This window comes from Musa acuminata, chromosome BXJ3-8 (genome assembly GCF_036884655.1).
Source record: "Musa acuminata AAA Group cultivar baxijiao chromosome BXJ3-8, Cavendish_Baxijiao_AAA, whole genome shotgun sequence".
Taxonomy (NCBI): domain Eukaryota; kingdom Viridiplantae; phylum Streptophyta; class Magnoliopsida; order Zingiberales; family Musaceae; genus Musa; species Musa acuminata.
In genome coordinates, this window is record NC_088356.1 from 6,308,134 (window position 1) to 6,324,692 (window position 16,559).

Here is a 16,559-nt window from a genome sequence, read left to right on the forward strand (position 1 = left end):
TTCTCAGACACAACTCTCACATACTTTTTCTCAAACAATACGAATCATTAATTCTTGCCCCGAAGTCAAACGTTAATCCCCGAATCTGTATGTGTGTGTGTGTGTGTGTGATGAGAAAGAGTCCCCTTATGTTTCCTACTTTTTCTTACCCTCTCTCGAGAGACATGCAGGCAGCAGAGATTGACTTCTTCATGGGTTAGAAAGAAAAGGAATTCTACTTCTTTTCAGGCCAATAAAAGTTAATCATATGCAGCAAAGGGCAATTGAAAGGACAATGATTGAAGTAACCAAGAAACGGCGGCAAGACAACTTTCAGAACCTTACGAAAAGCTTATTATTAGACTGCCTATTTACCATCTTTCTTGCTTATCTACCATCAAGCAGCAAAATTGTTCTGCAACACATCCCAAATCCAGAGACATTCAACACCTACGCAGTCTATCCGTTGATGGATCAGCCTCTGCTTCATTAATTAGCTCACTTGATCAAACCTACATGCCTCAAACTGGTAGCTGAACATGACAACCAAGTCCTCTCAGTGCTGCCATATCACCTTGTGGAGCCATTGGCGAAGCTGTTTGCCCACCCACATATCTTCATAGGTGGGGTAGGCTTTTTGACACAAATCATTATCCTTCCACCAGTACAAACTCATTGTGATTTGAGAGACTCCAAGATGAGGAAACTAGAAATTGTCGATTTCCAGTGATGTATGTTTCTTTCCTTCCACGTTTGTTGATATCACCTTTAGTTTGACATCTACTGGCCAACGAACACATGCAATATATATCTTGCTATGGAGCTAAGAAATGTTAGATCTCTTAGGCGTATGAACTTTCTTCCGGATTAATAACTACGTGGTCGATTGGAAACCTCAGTGACAATTCCACGATAAGTAGAACATATTATGAGAGAGGCAAAGCTGGCAAGAACGCGCAAGGGTGTACAAGCATGAACACAACACTCGATAGGACTTCATGCATGAACCCTTGTCCTCTCTCTCTCTCTCTCTCTCGGCATATGCTTGCATTCCAGCGCGTCTCTATTTTGTCTAATGGTCTGAATTAAAATTTGTTTTCTTTAGGGGTTAGTGATTTTGTCTTTGATGATGAAATCTCGCTCTCTTGTTTGTCTTAATGTTGCTTTTACCAATATTACACAGCCTCTTCTCTACTAATTTTATGTCCCATCCTTATATTATTTGATACTTTGATTACAATTTTGTACATGTATAAATTTATCTATTTTATTTTTAATAATTGTTTATATTATGCTATCTTACACCAATCTCTCGTCATATTATACATTGTAAATATCATGGTGTCTTATGTGATTTTATGGTTGTTATTTTAGTTTATAATAGTTTATGAATGTTATATCACCTTGAAAAAAATAAGGCAGGTAATAAGGAAAAAATTGATATAATATCTCTGGAATCTGCAAATCAATTTCTGAGACTCAAAAATAGTTTGGAAGACAATCCGATTCCACTCCATACGAAATAATACACAAAGTGAACAAAGGCATGTTAGGTTATACGGATGAGCAAAACCACCATAATGAACACACAAATCATAATGAAGATCACAAGCCATGTGAAGCAGGTGGTCTTGAAACTTTCCGAGTAAACCTCGATCGCCCGTTTACTGGCACGGCTGGTGCTCGCCAAGCTATGCTCCACAGCGTTCTCAGTGGAATCAAGAATCTATTTAAGACATGAAACTCAAGTATGAAAGCTGCGTTGGTCTAAGCAGAGGAAGAAACTGACAAAACACAAACTCAAACAGGTTATATGGAATTCAAGAAAACCCTATTTTTCTTGTACGCCATCCATCATTGTGTAGTATTTGTCCATATTCCTAGACATCATGTTTGACTGTGCAAACAGGCTCCAAAAATCACCAAAAACAATACAATAAGTGTTTCAATTTTTTTTTTATTTTGCTTTAAATTATGAAGTGATTTTGGATCTCCAGATCATGCTGCAAACAAAAAATTTGTTTCAGTGAATATGCCTGAATCTATTTGTTTAAATCAAGTCTCTAATTAACATGTGTTCAGTGGCAAAGCCATATTTCAACAGCAAGAGGAAAAGGAAAGACTAACAGTCTGCAGATGTATAAACCAACACAGAGTTCCAAAGGAATAGAATTTCTCCTGTGTTTTCAAGTTGGCATTGCAGCTTCAAACAAATTTTGGATGATGGCTGAAATCACTGGTGATACTTGGCTAGACCACAAGAGGTGATTAAGCATTCTACCTAGTGATGCCACTAAGGCTACAATAAGGACTAGCATGGATAGCAGAATAACTAAAGAAAGACTGCGAAATGTGAAAGCATATACAACAACAACGACAACAAAGCTGTAAATCCCAACTATTTGGGATCGGTTACATGGATCTTTTGTCACTATTGAAATCTGTAAAAACACTATATATTTAGTTAAGTTAGGTTGAAAGTATATCTACCACTAATTTTTTCAAAAATGAAGTTTGTGGCAGAAAATTTATTATTTTTTAAATAATGAGTGCGCTAAATGTCTCTGTTTGGCACACAGTCTTCTAAACTTTTTGTTAATTGTTAAGATCGGATGGCTGAGAAAGCACCATAATTAAATTAGAAATTGTAAGAGTTGTGAAATGAGGTTACATAAGCAAGAGAATGATGTATATCAAAATGGATAAAATTTCAACTTGGAAATTCAATAGAGATTACGCAAGTTAAAGGATAAAATGACCATAAATAAGTTCTGGATTAGTGGTTTGAGAATCAAGTGGTCTGCATTGCATTGACTATTAAATTTATTCCTGCACTTCCTTAAAGTGATAACAAAAGCACAAGAGATCAACAAAAAAGAAAAAACAAAGAAAATTCTCACTACCTTCTCTGTGTCTTGCACAGATCGGTTGATCAAGAGACTACCTTCCTTAAGCTGTCGTGCTAAGGCAACCAAATCATCTGTTAAATCTTCTTGAAGCTTTCTGTTTATGAAAAAGTCAAGAAATAGTGCAGAAGAAAATTTCGATTATATAAGATATATCAATTTCAGATCTAGCTATTGAGTGGCAAAGCTAGTAAAAATAAGCAGATAAGCCCTTTGATGACAATATGACAAATAGGCATACTTTATCACAAGTGTCAAGCAGTAAGATACAACTCTGTCGCATCATCTACTTACAGCCAGGACAAAAAGAACACCTTGAAATATAGATGCAGAGTCCCACAGTTTAACCAAAAATTACAGTTTATTAAGATATGAAATAAATAAACCACCTTATGAAAAGTTACTTTTTGCTCAAAATTAAATTTCTTGATGAGGACCACATATAATTTTCTCATTACTTGATCATGCTCCTTTTATTTCTTTTCAAATATCTGTCCAAACATGTTATCTACTCTGTTTCAGGACTATTCCTATCCTGGGTTCACCTCCAATGCCATCAGAGATGTCAAAGGACAACTACCATGCTCAAAGCTTTCCCACCTCCATAGAAGCCACCAAGATCCATCAAAGCAGCTGTCCTCCACTCACCAGACAATCATAAATTTTCATTCCCCTTCCTCTTGGTCGTTTTAATTTTTGTTCATATTTCATTTGTCTCTGGCAGTACTCGGGCTCTATGGGAATGAACCAATCCAAGCCGATTTCATCCTAAATTGGCTGGTCCAGCAGATATCATCATGGCACAATGGAGGGGCAAGACCCAATATTTTGATATGTTTTAGACTACTGATATAGAACTCAAATTTAAATAATAAAAAAAGGAGCTGCCTATGATATACATCCAATTTTTTTATGCACAACCAAAGGGTATTCTGGAAACAGGAGCCTTTTACAGCAATGAACTGACATGATTTTTTTTTTTTCTTTATCCTTTTAGGAGACAGCACCTAACCAGTTTGCAATGCACAAACTTCTAAAATAATCCACAGCAAAGTTTAAATTCTGGTTCATAGTAGTTGATGTCCACCAGTGGAACGCCAGGATTACGGCCAACATCACAGTGTATCAATGAAAAAAGATACCAAAATAAGGAAAAGGATAAAACAGGGACTTGTAGGTGAGTCCCTCCTCCACATCATTTGATTAAGGCCAAAGACCATGTATCCTCTTACTCATCTTCTCTTCCTCTTTTTTCTTTCACTTCCTCTTCTCTTCTCTTTTTCTCTTTTTCTGCTCCACCATTACCTAAATGAACAGATGTTATGAAGCTCACTCAAGGTTTCATGCTCTAAAGAAGCAAACTGGTGCTTATTTTTACCCTGTCAAGTTCCAAGACTGATGGGCACAGCTAGCCAGACTTTAAAGCATTACAGAAAAGCCTGGTCAAGACCATGTTATGTTTTATACCTGAGGGTGGCCAACTTACCATCCTATAATTGTGGATTGATAATAAATGGACCATATCGGTCCAACAAGTTTTAAAGCTGTGGTCCCTAATGAGGTCAAAGGAGACTATAAGAGTAAACAAACAAACAAAATAGATTAGCAAAACAAGATTAAGAGGTCTTATTAGTTTGCATGCACTATGATGAAATTTATCACACAGGTAGCAGAAATGTCTCACCAAAAGGAGGAAAATAAAACCCTCTTTGCAAACAATTATCATTTGAATAAACAAGCATATAACATACCTATGCTTCTCAATATGATCCAGTGCTGATGCATCCAATTTAACTGGCATTGCTGAATCCTTCTCCTTTGCATCATGACTGCTTTCCTTGGTTTCCATCTTAGCTCTATGCAGCATTTGACAGGAAGAGTTGTTTGATATACACCACAGGAAACATGCAAGGCACCAACTATATAGAATACAAGTATCTGCATTGTTACTTACGTGGGCCTCCTCCTCAATCCTGGAGGAGAGCTTGTATAATTCACAGTCTGCTCTGTGCTGGATGGGCCCTCCTCTTTAGCTTCATGAGTAGCCTCTTCATGTTCTGCCTGATACAATTGTTACTAATATTTACAGAACTAAATGAAATATGGAACACAAGAAGTGCAGTAATCAAAAGAACTGCAGCTAAATTATGAAATTCACATCAAGAGGACATTGAATATATACAAACTGAGTTATCAAACGTGATAATAAATAAATAGATTCCTATTTGCAGAGTAAGGCAAAATTTATTCCTAAATGGTGTAAGTTACCATTTAAGCAAGGAGTTAATGATGCATTTGCTATGTTATGGTTTATATCTGATGCTTGTTGATAGCTATTTTATGTAATCATGAATCTGAGTGAAGCGAACTGAAAGAATATATTAGTCCAAGTTATATAGCTTGTATATTTTGATGGATGATGTTGTTTTCAATATAGATTGTCAAAGTGGCCATATGGTTGATACATACCATAGAGTTGCTCGCAAGTCGTTTTAATGAACAGTTGTATTTAGAGAATCTTATTTCCAGTGTTTTATTCTTGATATTGAAATTCAGATTCACCCTGCATATTAGGTCAAGCAGTAATCTGAATGTATACCTGCTGAATGATAGCTTATACAAATATTCATATTATTTTTGGGCTGAAACAAATATTTGTAGGCTGCTTGGCTCCTGTGATCCATTAAAAGCATGTTAGTGATGATTCACTGGACTTGTTTTAGAACGAAAAGAATATGAAAATTAATTTTTTTTTTGTTTGGCTTAAAGTGAATCTAAAAGCAACTAGAAGGTGCTGTCATTGAATCCAATCACATTCTAAATTTCTTCTTAGGCTGATTCTTTACAGCCTTTCAATCTGAGTTTTTGTATGTTTCCTACCCAGTTTCAGCAAATTACAACTTTTAGCATATTCCGTTGTCTCTTAATGTCCTATCTTTATGCCTGCTCCACAGAAGCAACTGAAAATTTTGTTTACAATCATGGCTTTTATGAAAGATGTACCAGTAAAATTTCTGGCATATCTTATATAAAATTGATCACTCCAAATGCATTTTAATTATGTTTTCTAATCATCGAGATAATATTGATTTGTTATATTTTCCATTTGCAGCACTGATGAGCCTGACAAAGACATCCATGCACTGTTAGCTGGGTACAAGAAGGATCCTGTTTCGGAGGCTCAAATGAAAACATTTTTTCCTCAGATTGCTCAATGTTTCAGTGCAAATAGATCGGTCTCTGAGACAATAGAAGGGCTGAAAAAGCATCAAACAAGTGCTGACTCTACAGGTATGTTCAATTTAGCAACATAATAATTTAAGCTATCATTTACTTCCTTTTTCCTCTACTTCAGGGTAAATACTATTTCTTGGCTTTCTGTTAGAAAAAGCTTTCATTATCTAGCTATGTGGGGTTGCTGATGTTTTTAAGAGAGAATATTTGGAACACCAAACAAAGAATCTCATCAGATTGTTTACATGTGCTAAGACAGTGAAGATATTTATATGTAATGTGATTTATAAGATCTAAAAAACATATTCTCAAGTGCTTTAGTTTGTTGACTTTATTCGGTATTTGGCCATCACGACTGTAAACATGTTGTGCAAGCCTTATTCTATCATTGAGCTTATATAGTTAAATGAATTTGATTGTGAAATTATTCAACTTGTTGGACAAAAATCTCAAATTTCCTTTTTCTAGGAGACCTCTCTGTCATGTCGATTGGGTGTATATGAACTCATTGTCATGAAAACATTTGGGTTGTTTGAAACTTTGATGACTCATAACTTGCTGCAATTTCAACTTTTTATCAGATAAAAAAACATGGAAATAACCATTTGAAAATAAATAAAGATGAATACAAAAACTAAATTCTCCATTTAACAAAGCTAAAGCCTGACTACTTAAACCAGACATGCTTGGAGGAACAAAGCAGACATTATAAGGATCATTGATTCAATGGGATTGGGCCAGCCATTTTGTCCTTTATTGCCATTTAGCTCAGTTGTCTAAATTCAAAAGACAATGGAATTTGTAACAATGCAAAAGAGACAAGTTTACCAGTGGAGCAGCTAACTTGGCAGCAAGGGCTTCAATCCTCTCAGAGTATTCATTCAATTTTGCTTTTGGGATGCTGATTATATGAGATTGTGTCAGTATAAAAATGAGTTACAGAGATGATGCTCGAGTCAGCTTGTTAAAACCACAAACATCCTAATTTGTAATAAAGAAATCACTGGCACAGATGAGATTAGCTTAGCTCTTTGGAAAAGAGTTCGCTGAAAAAAAGCTCTTTCCTGAGTATTTTAGAATTTAATATCGAGCATGTACTTCCAATTGGTTACTCTTTCCATAAAAGACAGATTAGAAGTTGTAAAGCCAGAGTAACAATGTTAATGAAATTAATGCTTGAAAAACTACTAGGACTTATAAAAATACAGATATTAGTCAGCAATGAAATTTTAAGTTTCTCATTGAAGATTTATTTGTTTTATGAGAAAGCAAATGGCAACAGAGTGTTTTAAAATCAACTTATTGAAGTCTCATTAATATTAATTGAAATATGATTGTAAATTTAGCATATGATGTTTGGATAAATGATGCAGTTACATTACACATGCAATACTTTCCAAACAAGCTCTGTAGACAGCTTGGTTCCACAGGCTCAAAGGATTCAGAGATATGGCATTGGATGACAGTGTAAGTATTAAGGGAAAAGATATGGAATAAAGAGCTGCTATTTGTTGGTTTATCTGTAACTAGAGGGTAGCAGCGGAGCAAAGAGATTAAATAAAAACGAAAAATAGAAAGGGGATTGAAATGTAAAAGAACTATCATGAGCATAGAGAATGAAGGAAGATAAGTGTGTGCCAGGATATAAGCTTACTCAAAGATTCCACAGAGAAAAACAGGCTAAAACCCTCTCACATAAGGTGTAGTCAAACATTTTTCTACCTCATTAAGGAATCTTTTCTAGAAAACTGTTCAAATCTTTATAAATCTTTCTAAGATGCACTTCTGATGTAGGCCAAAAGCTCGTGACGAAGAGGTTTTTTTTGTGAGAATAACGAAAATTAGAGAAAAGAAGGATAATAATGAAAAGGTAACAAAAAAAGAAATGGATAACTATTAGGTCCACTCAGCCTCAAGGAAATACATGAGGAATGAATGTCTTGTACCTTTGGACATTTGACATGTATATGATCCAATTATGCCATCAGCAAATCAAATATAACCTCATACCACTCACACGTACTGTGAAAAAGAAAATGCACCCCTCATTTATTAATAATCACATTCTTTGATCCATCTACAAACCCTTTTCCTTTTTTTATAGACCCCAATAACAAGATGAAAACACACAAATAATGCAAAATTACTAAATAAAGAAGAATCATTTACTCTAACCTTTTCTTCTTCGAAGAGGATTAATTTTCATATATATTTTGGAGGATAATCTTGATTGATAGCCTTTAATCTTTCTTCAATCTTTATAGAATGATGAAGCTTCTTGTAGAGATGAATCAATTTACACACACACACATTGTCATATAATATACCATAAATATTTAACTATTTTGTATGATTCAATTCATACCATGGTACATCAGGTATGGTATTGCTAGCAGCAGTATATGTCTATGGAAAATTATAAAATATAAAAAAGAAAATCTATGCACCACCTTTACTTCAGTATAATCAATATACATCATATTGCATGAGATTAGCTGGTAAATGCCAGCCTCTACTGTTGGAATGGTTTGATATTTAAATGCTCACCACTAGCACTAGTTACATCATTAAAAACAATAAAAAAGACCCAACTGTTTAATATCGGCACACCTAAAAAGTGCTTGTTCAACAAATGATAATGAAATATCAAGTTTTGCATTCATCTCATTTATCATCCAATATTTTACACAAAGTAAATTTGTGCCACTAAACATTGAAATCAAAGCAAAAATGGAAAAAAAAAGGCATATTTGGTTTCTTGTTAGCTTAAGAAGGTGTAAAAGATGCAGTACTTTAGTTGTTATTAACACAACAAATCTAGAAATGGTTAGTGAAATAAAAAAGCATCTTCCACAAAATAACAACTTACACAACTTTGGAACATTTTAGATGACATGCATTTATGTTAATAACAAGATTTGTCTATACATAGAGGTAATAGAGACATATCTATGCATATCATTCATTGATAGCAACACAAATATGCCATAGATCTTCACTCTAGAAATCGATCAATACAAAAAACGATTTACAGTTTTTCCTTCTAGCTTGATCAGTTAAAGCTTTAATTTCGCATATGGGGTTAAGCTTGCTTTTTGTTGCAAGGTCAAAGATTGTTATTGAATAAACATTTGCATGTTAACACAAGCCGTACCACCTAATTTAGCAAGCTAGTGTAAATAAAATTGCTTGGATGTTAAAATATTCTATTGGTAACTGGTGCTTGATTGAGTACAATAAAAATCTAGTGTGATTTGAGTACAATAAAATGCCTAAGGTGCTAGGCATCCGCCCTACTGAAGCAAGGTGCTCCAAAATATTAAAATTTTAAAAAATATATATTACAATAGGTATATATGGTCATAAAAATAAAAATGGCACATCAAATTGAAATCATATAAAGTATCAAATTCTATTGTCCATCTTCTAATAACAAAAATGTCAATAACAACATATCATGCGGTATGCTGCAAGCCTACACATGATAGGATGCTAACTGTTATGTTCTAAGCGCATTGTTTTCAAAAGGGATGAAATTTGAGGTGGATGTTAACTGCTAATCAGTGTTTTTTAACCGCTGTTATGTTCTAAACAGTGTTCTATGCAATGTTTTCATATCAATATGATATATGTGGCGAAACAAAAATATTCTTAACAGGTTTCTACTGATGGAGACCTATGCTATATAGATTTCTAACCAATGCTCAACAGTTCTAAAGTGTGGATCAATATGTTGTTAAACAGTTTTAATCAGTGCTAAACAATTCTAAAGATAGAATTAAGAAGAGGAGTAACCGACGACTGTGGAGGAAGGTGGGGGAAGGAGAGGGCTGCAGACAAAAGTGGCGGCGACAGACAAAACTGCGGATGAAGGCAGCAGCGACGGATAGAGCTGCAGACAAAGACGTCGGCAACAAACGTAGGGTTTCTATTCGAAGACAATCTAGTGATGGAGGGGTTTGTGTTAGGGAATATTAGTTGATTCGATTGAACCAACTTGCTTGTTCAATTGAACCAAGCATGGACCTAGACCCAAATTCACTCGGGTGCTCGCCTGAGGCGTCCAACGCCTAGGCTCAAGCGAGTGCCTGAGCAAAGCTTCAACGAAGTGCCTCGCCCAGAGGTATTGTGCAACGCTCAGGCCTCACCTCACTCAAGTGCCTTTTGAAAACACAGTGTGACCAAACCTTCTCAATGATACTCTCCTGCCTGACTTTTCTCTAGCTTCCCATTTGCGCTATCATTTGACCTGCACCACTTCCCCTCTGCTTATGCTATGATAAATTACTTCCTTTGTCTTTACATTAATGTTATGTCTTTTGCTTTTGTCCTCTTGCTCCCAGAAAGTGACCATTAGGGCAATGCTTGAAATTTGAGTTATTTTTAATATGCAATGAAGCCCAAGAAAAAAATAATCAAATACAATATCTAGTAATGTTTTCTTATATGGCAAAAAATGAAATAAGAAAGGCAATTATTCAAAACAGATAAACAAACCTTGGTGCTCCTTGTGGTGTAGTCTCAACACCTAATTGCTCTAATTGTTCCCTTAATGTGGTGACATACTGCCAAAGTTAATGAATTTTTAGTCAATATAAGAATCTAGTGTTAACTTATGCAAACCTAAAAAAGACACCAGAAGATATATGTTGGTTGTTCTTCTTCAATTGTAGAGTTCTTAGAGGTTCTACAATAATCGGAAGATTCAAGTAAAATAAAGAATTTTGTGTAACTAAACCTGTCTTCTCAGCAGGCCATGAGCTTTCATGATTAACCAAGGGAAACTCCAAACATAAAAATTTTGTCCACTATTGCATGGTCAACATGTCATGAGGGCACATATCTGGGTTATGTCCATAAGTGCTTTCTATCCTAACCACAATAGTGACTCCTGATACCCAAAATTTTAGAAAATAGGTGTGCAAAAGTAGCGACATCAAACTTAGTTATATTTGATCTAACAAAGTACTACGGTTTTCTGAAGCAACATCTCATCAAGTAATTGCAATGGCCTTTGACAAGATGTTTCCATTATTGTTGCATGTGTGAGCAATGTGTAAAAGTTGCCCAACTTTATTTTCAGAACATTATTTTTATCATCAATGCCTACATTTGCATATGGATATGGTTTTACTTAGTAAAAAATTTATACATTATGACGCTGCCATGGAAGATCAATTGAGGCTACGAGAATATACACTTACATAAAAGTAAAAGTCTTAAATCAAAGGGCCATGTAATTCAGACTACCAATTTTCTTACACTAATAAAACATTGAAATATGCACTATGATTGTTCAGAAAAATTAGTATCTTTATTTTGCAATGAATAGAAAACATATAAATTGCAGATGCTACATTAATAATGCTAGAATAAAAAAATAAAGAAAGCATCAAGATTTAACACTTTCTTCCAATAGGTTAATTAATATTTTCAGTGTTAACTAGCTTTAGAATATGAAACGGTTTAAAATACACCCAAGCATGCATGAATCATGGTCATAACTATGGAAATTTGTCTGTCACGAGTATGATAATCGAGGATGGCATATTAAATATAAATGAGCAACTCTGTCGCATGGAATGCAGGAGAAGGTGCAATTGGTAAACTTTCTTCCCAGCCTTGGGGTTTCACTTACATGTATGAGCTTTGTTTGATTCTTCTGTCGTGGAGCAGCATCCAACAATCTTCTCAAATTAATTTCAGTCTTGCTGAGACCCATCGGAAGTACCTAAGAACAACAACGTCATCATCATAAAATAAAGGAAAAAAAGTTGGCACAAGCATGAACTACATATCAACATTTGGTAGTTGAAACTTAAGAAGGGAGCACTAACCAGAAAAAATAAAACAAAACTATTGTCTAATGCAAGCCAAATTCTAGTGGTCAGAAGATTGTATGTGAAATCTAGCGGTCAGGGCTTCAACTTCAGTGATTAGCATAATATCACCAAAATCTAATCCAAGCCACTTATCACTTGTACTCCCTGTGATACAAGATAGCATACTTATCTCTGAGGAGACATCCTAGTGGTCAGTGGATTGTATGTGCAGTCAAGCGGTCAGGGCTTTGAGTTACATGATATGTGTATAGTGCATGCATTATCATTATACTTATATATGGAGGAGAAAATAACTAACAAAAAACAAGACTGACATACATAGATATTCTGAGCTCCCTACCAGAAAGACTACCAACAGATCCATCTATAATTAAGATCTACAATTCTGCAATTAGCATCTACTGCCAGCAAAGCTTATCCCTTTTCAGCCACTTGATACCATAAACTATTAAGAAACTTATTGGACGGTCAAATTTTTTGCAATTTAAACTTGTCAATCTTGATCGAGCATATGATGTCATCCCATTTTGCATCGATTCTACACGAATCTGCGTTTGATCTCTACAATTGTTCTACAGTTGACCTTGTTTCTCGATCCTGAAATCAAACAGTAAAGAACTTGCTCCCAACTGTCAGAAGGAGCCAGAATCATACAGACAAAGATATCCCATAAAGATACATCCAAAAAGAATTCCTTCAAAGGAGGTGGAGAAAACACCAAGAACCACCACGATGCAAGCTGCCAATAAAGAAAAAATTGGGTGCGATATAAATATCCTTGAATTATAGACGCTATGGAGTCACAATGCCATTCGATTTCGCATAGAAGTTATTAACCACATAGGCAAAGGACAACACAACTCGATAAATCGCCAGCCTCCACAATAGGCTCGCCGGGATAAAGAGAGCGAACCTCGCCGCCGTCGAAGGGCCAGCGGTTGAAGAGCTTATCATCCTGCTGGATCGCCATTAAAGCCGCGCCTGCAGGAACCCGAGGCGAGAGCGAGAGCGGCGACGAGAAAACCCTAAGGGAGAGGGTCCGAGGGGCGGCACTTACGTTTGCGACACGACGAAGATCCAAAATTAATGGCCAGTCCAAAACAAATAGGCCCTTTTTACACATACATCCCTAACAATTGTACAAATTACATATTTACTGTTCGAACATGTTTACATCTATTGAAAACCTTTCAAGCCGCATTACTTTGCATTACAACCCTCGAGATTACAAAAGATCCGATCGCCTGAAAACACTTTTTGAATTTAGTTTATGATGCCAAAATCATAGATTTTATAAAAATATTTTTAAAAATAAAAATGTATATCTGTTAGAAAATTATAGATTAAATAATCAATAAATTGTATTCGTCTCCCCTTCCAATCCAACAATCGGGTGGGCTATTGGACCGGCCCACATTGTATAATCCTTCTATATTTCTTACATGCAAACCTATAACTTAATCCGTAAATTAGTGATGATTTTTTATAATATTTATCAATTGGAACAAAGCATTTGTCATGATCCTAAACTTTTCATCACACAAAAGAATATTTTTGTGACAACATTAGTGATAATATTGTGATTAATTCATAAATTTGAAGGATTTAGGATGAAAATCTAATGACAAACCATGTTTCTGCATTTTAAAAAATTAATTTAGTTCTAAATGATTCAACATATCGTCTTTTAGTGACATACCTAAATATTAAGTGTACAAAATTTATAAGCAGCTGTTGTGGTGGAGGGGATTGCATTCTTATTATATTTCCAAGTCTAGCCGTCATTAGAAGGATATAACTTTGCCAATTCTCATCAACCGTTTTCTACCTTCTTAGAGTTCTAATGCTTGTCCACCAACAAAAATCAATGCGCTCAACATCAAGTGCATGTATACCAATGAGTATCCTCACCAAATGTAAATTATTTCATGAAACTGGAGTAAACTTTTTCTTTGGAATTTAAAACGAGTCTTTGACTCTAAGTGGCCCTTAATCATATTTAGTCTAAATAACATAATTTAACATATCTTCTTATAACATTTATGTTTTAATACTTAGGGGAAGAATCTTATACTCAATCTTATACAAAGAAATATCACCTTTAAAAGGGATAATCCTGACACCCTCCAACTTTTCCTGCCACGTAGGCAATATCTAAATCCATTTTTTACTAATCCTACAGTCGAAAAAATAAACTTGATTCCACATTAATGGTCGATGGCATGGCCCGGCCTTACCAACCTTTCCTTCCGAATGAATAACGAGGATGCCATGCCCTGCCTGACCCTAAAAAGTGAGGAAGCTCGACTAGAGACATCATCCCGATAGTCCCCAAACACTTCCCCTGGGAGCACATGTCGGTAAGCCACCCACGTTAAATATTTTCACCATGTAGGGTAAGGGGGGGCATTAAAGGAGGTCCTTTGGTTCCACCTAGCACCCAGATATAAAAGCCTTGCCTCGAGCTAAACTGGGGCAAGCAAGCAAAAGAGACTCTTTACTCTCTTGATTACATTGCTGAGTTTTCCTCCCCCTATACTTTCCTGACTTAAGCATCGAAAGGGTCGAGTTGGGATACTCCCGGCGCAAGCCTGTTGTGCAGAGTCATTAGCATAGCTCGAAGGTGCGACCAAAAGGCTACATAGTAGAAGGGACCACCCAGCTCCCAAACCAAGCTTTATCGCTCGAAGACTAAGCCACTCTTAGTGAATCGCCTCTCCATATATATTCCTTTGTCATGCCCGTAATGCCTGCTCTCCACATCAGCTAGGAGGAGCTAACAGAAGGGACCTGCACTTTCGACAAAGAACCAACTGGGCCAACTCACCAATTGACAATCTTAGTGTGCTAATATTTTGGCATTAGAAGGAGGGCCGAACGTCACAGGAACATCCTTCTACCACTCTTAACAAGCGCTCCAACAAGGAGACGCTACCTACAGCCTCTAGCACTTTTGAGCAAAGAGGGCACACACCTCGCTTCCAATAGAACGATGCATCTACCTTGGCCTAGATGCCAAGGCCCTACTAGCGCCTTCTTAACGACCTAGGACTTTCCCCTCCAGGGTTGGGAGTGGGCTCCCTACTCATCCTGTTAGAGGTGCTCTTGGGCCACAATCAGTAGGTCCATACCCTCACCTACATGATGCAAGCCATCGCTCTACTCCTCTCTCTATTGATGCAGTTGGCGATTCTGATATAATGGCCCACCCTCCAACCGTCGGCTGCACAACCTCCACTTGAGGCTCAACCGAAGAGTCCACACCCTACCTTCCAATAACCTTCTTGACTAGAAGGGATGGTCAGTGCTGCACCACACCCTTCGATGGCAAGCTCAGTGCTCCGCCAAGTCACACCCAAACCCTAACAAAGTCTAAGGCCCAGTCCACTGATTCTTGGGAACTCTCGATGATGGCACAGCTCAAGCCATGAATCGGAGGCTAGACGAGTTTCAGTAGGAATTTTGGCACCCCTATGGTGAACTCGATACGCCCCACGTATCCCCTTTTATTTAGAGAATCTAGGAGGAGCTCATCCTAGCCAACTTCCGCCTCCCTAGTTTAGGAACCTTCGATGGCAGCTTCGACCTTGTAGAACACGCCTTCATGTTCCAGGTCTAGATATCTTTGTTCAACACTTTGAATGTTCTAATGTGTCATGCATTCCCAATGATACTAAGGGGGTCAATCCAAGAATGGTATAGTCGCCTCAAGCCCCTTTCAATTACTTCTTTTTCACAACTCGTCAAAGAGTTTGAGTTATACTTCTTTGCTAATGTGCAACCAAAACCTTTGACCACTATCTTGCTTAGGCTTAGGCAAAGGGAGGATGGGTGCCTATCCGACTTCGTCACCCGGTTCACTAGGAAGATCTAAGGGATTCAAGATGTCCACCTCTTATTAATAATCTAAGCTTTCATGATGGGCCTAAGACCTTCCTGCTTTTTTTGGTTGTTAATCAAAAGACCTCCTATGATCGTCCTAGAGATGTTCAAAGGGCCAACTAATACACATTATCCAAAGCCATAATCTCATGATGTTAGGAGGACAACAAGAGGGTGTGTCATGAATCTTAGGTCCTAGCCCCAGAGTTGTCCTAGAGAAGGCATCCTTGAACAAATGATTCACGAGAGAGAATGGGGTTACTCCCCCATAATATGACGAGGATGGATATTTTTCTCTAAATAAACAAGAAGGGCCTCTTAAAGAAGTCCAGACCCATGAGAGAGTCTCTGGAGCAGAGGAATAGATCCAAGTACTATCGTCCACTAAGACTACGAACATGACACAGAAGAGTGTCGGGACCTGAGATACCAAATCGAGGAACTCATCAGGAAGGGTCACCTAGGAAGGCACCAGGGCCAACCCCTAAAGTATTTCTATTAAATCTCGAATTTTGATTATGAAATCAATTGATAAAGTTATGATCTAATCATCATTTGAGTGACGCATGACTAACTTCAATTATGGAAAGATAAATCGATTGAAGTAGGAGAATCATACGTTGGGTTAGAGAGCACAATGTTAGAAGATTAGTTAATATACCAGTAGAAGGACTTTGTGCCAAGAGTTGAGGCATCGGGCCAAAAGAATCGAATA

The 16,559-nt window shown here is 36.7% G+C and overlaps 1 protein-coding gene across 1 annotated transcript; it reads right to left on the reverse strand.

The window, feature by feature from the left end:
* Window positions 1-1,400: 1,400 nt before the first annotated feature.
* On the reverse strand, window positions 1,401-13,027 carry LOC135644789 (uncharacterized). The gene is made up of 8 exons (XM_065162702.1): window positions 12,876-13,027; window positions 11,758-11,850; window positions 10,617-10,684; window positions 6,948-7,020; window positions 4,840-4,946; window positions 4,637-4,741; window positions 2,883-2,982; window positions 1,401-1,705 (listed from the first exon to the last, which is right to left on the reverse strand). Exons 1-8 carry the CDS (start codon window positions 12,930-12,932, stop codon window positions 1,529-1,531), a joined length of 780 nt encoding a protein of 259 aa, XP_065018774.1. The 5' UTR covers window positions 12,933-13,027; the 3' UTR covers window positions 1,401-1,528.
* Window positions 13,028-16,559: the final 3,532 nt, after the last annotated feature.